We start from the raw sequence: 2,062 nt of genomic DNA, 5'->3' as shown, positions 1-2,062 counted from the left end.
CCCATGTACTTCTTCCTCTGCCACCTCTCCATCGTGGACATCTGCTACGCCTCCAACAATGTTCCCCATATGCTGAGGAACCTCCTTGGACAAGGCAGAACCATCTCCTTTGCTGGCTGTGGGACACAGATACATCTTTATTTAATCTTTGCACTTACAGAGTGCGTGCTGCTGGCCGCGATGTCTTATGATCGCTACGTGGCAATCTGCCATCCCCTCCGCTATGCCCTTATCATGAACCGGAGGGTGTGCCTCACCCTTGCTGCAGTTTCATGGGCTTTTGGGTTCCTATTTGGTACACTACAAGCCTCTCTGGCTTTACACTTGCCTTTCTGTGGCCCCTGCGAGGTTGACCACTTCTTCTGTGAAATCCTTGCTGTCTTAAAGCTGGCCTGCACTGACACTACTGCCAATAAAGTCCTGATCTTTGCTGTTTGCGTGTGCTTCCTCCTCTTCCCTTTAGCCTTAATCCTAATTTCCTACCTGCACATCCTGGCCACCATTCTGCGCATCCGCTCTGCGGCAGGATGGCACAAAACCTTCTCCACCTGTGGCTCCCACCTGGCCGTGGTGGGTCTGTTTTATGGAAACGCCATCTTCATGTACATGGGGCCCGGGAGCGGTAACTCATCGGGGAGGGAGAAAGTTCTTTCCCTTTTCTACAGTCTCGTCAGCCCAAGTTTGAACCCCCTGATTTACAGTCTGAGGAACAAGCAGGTGAAGGAAGCCTTGCTGAAGCTTCAGAGAAGGAAAAGAGTTTTTCATTCCGTGTAGTTCAGGATCTAGGCTTTCACCTGTCTCCTGTCTTTCTGCTCTTTCTTCTTGAGCTCTTTGGGTATTTCTCACTGAATTTTAAGTGGTTAAAACGTAACACGAGATTATTCAAATGCATTTGCCTCTGTTTCTCTGTACAATCTAATGAATATCACAACACAAAATGACTAATTATTATTCCTTTTATTAGCGATGACTAATTATTCTTCCTCATATGCAGCCATCCTAGGCAGGTAGTATGTTTTACCAGAACTGTTGACGCAGCTGGAAAAAGTAGTTTGTCTTCTCGATTCTAACTAGCAGTCAGAATAAACTACTGTGTAGCAGGTTTTTTCCTGAGCGTATCAGTTGATCTAATAAGATATTATTTTTCCCTACCATATTTGTATTTCCTATATCCTTAGGATGCTAGAGCTTCAACTCTATTATTAGAACGAGAAAGAGAGAAAACCTGATGCTAATGGGCTTTGCTTCTCAGGAGGGTGAACGAGCCTGTGAAGAGTTTTGCTTCTGCACACTTTTGAGCCTGACACCTCTCGTGTAGGAAGTGAACATGACGACCACTGCAGTGCAGAAACTAGCTTTGTGTGGTTTTGCCAGGCTGGTACCCACAGCATTTCCTCAGACTGAGCTAGCTGAGGTGTCTGCACTCTGCAGTGTAGTTCTTGCATTGACCCTGACTCAGGCTGTAGGCTCTTAGTGCCTTCCTGTTTACCCACATTTCAAATGTCTTTCTTCCTGCAGCTCTATTTGCTGACAATTATGCTTTGGAAAATCTTCCCTGGTCTCTGTGTTGACACCTCTAACTAGGAGGTCTAATGGTTAAAAAGTGCCATATATTCCACCGGATCCTGTCAGCAGGATCATCCCTTCCAGGAAATAAGGCTGCTAACTGGGATGGGGTTTTCAAAATAACGGACTGCATTCAACACGTAATTCCTCTGGATCTTTCTACTTGGCACAAGTTTAGCGGAGAAGAAAGAAATCTCCCTACCCCTCATCCTAAACAAGCCTTTGAAGGTTCCTGCCTTATGTGTTCATTTGGGAGAATGACTGCAGGTACGTGTTGTTGAAAACTTCCTGTGAAATATGTAACAGTTGAGACAGCGGTCCTCTTTCAAAAGAAGAGAAATGGGAAAGCTGGCAGCCCCTTCAGCAACGGGCGCCAGCCATGGCTGTGTTCGCTAATGTGAACACGCTAAATGTCAAAAATTGATTAGCCACTTACCATTTGGTTTGAACAGATGTTCATCTGCCAGAGGAGACTATTGCTGATGTTCTAACCCTG

At 45.9% G+C, this 2,062-nt stretch overlaps 1 protein-coding gene across 1 annotated transcript; it reads left to right on the top strand.

The window, feature by feature from the left end:
- Positions 1-3: 3 nt before the first annotated feature.
- Positions 4-774, top strand: LOC103893181 (olfactory receptor 2A14; the record flags this gene model as incomplete). The annotated part of the gene is made up of 1 exon (XM_009289313.1): positions 4-774. A coding segment is annotated over one exon (771 nt), but the record flags the coding sequence as incomplete, so codon positions are not given.
- Positions 775-2,062: the final 1,288 nt, after the last annotated feature.

Source organism: Aptenodytes forsteri, unplaced genomic scaffold, assembly GCF_000699145.1.
Source record: "Aptenodytes forsteri isolate BGI_AS27 unplaced genomic scaffold, ASM69914v1 C13925785, whole genome shotgun sequence".
NCBI lineage: Eukaryota > Metazoa > Chordata > Aves > Sphenisciformes > Spheniscidae > Aptenodytes > Aptenodytes forsteri.
This window is presented reverse-complemented; position numbering and strand designations above follow the sequence as displayed.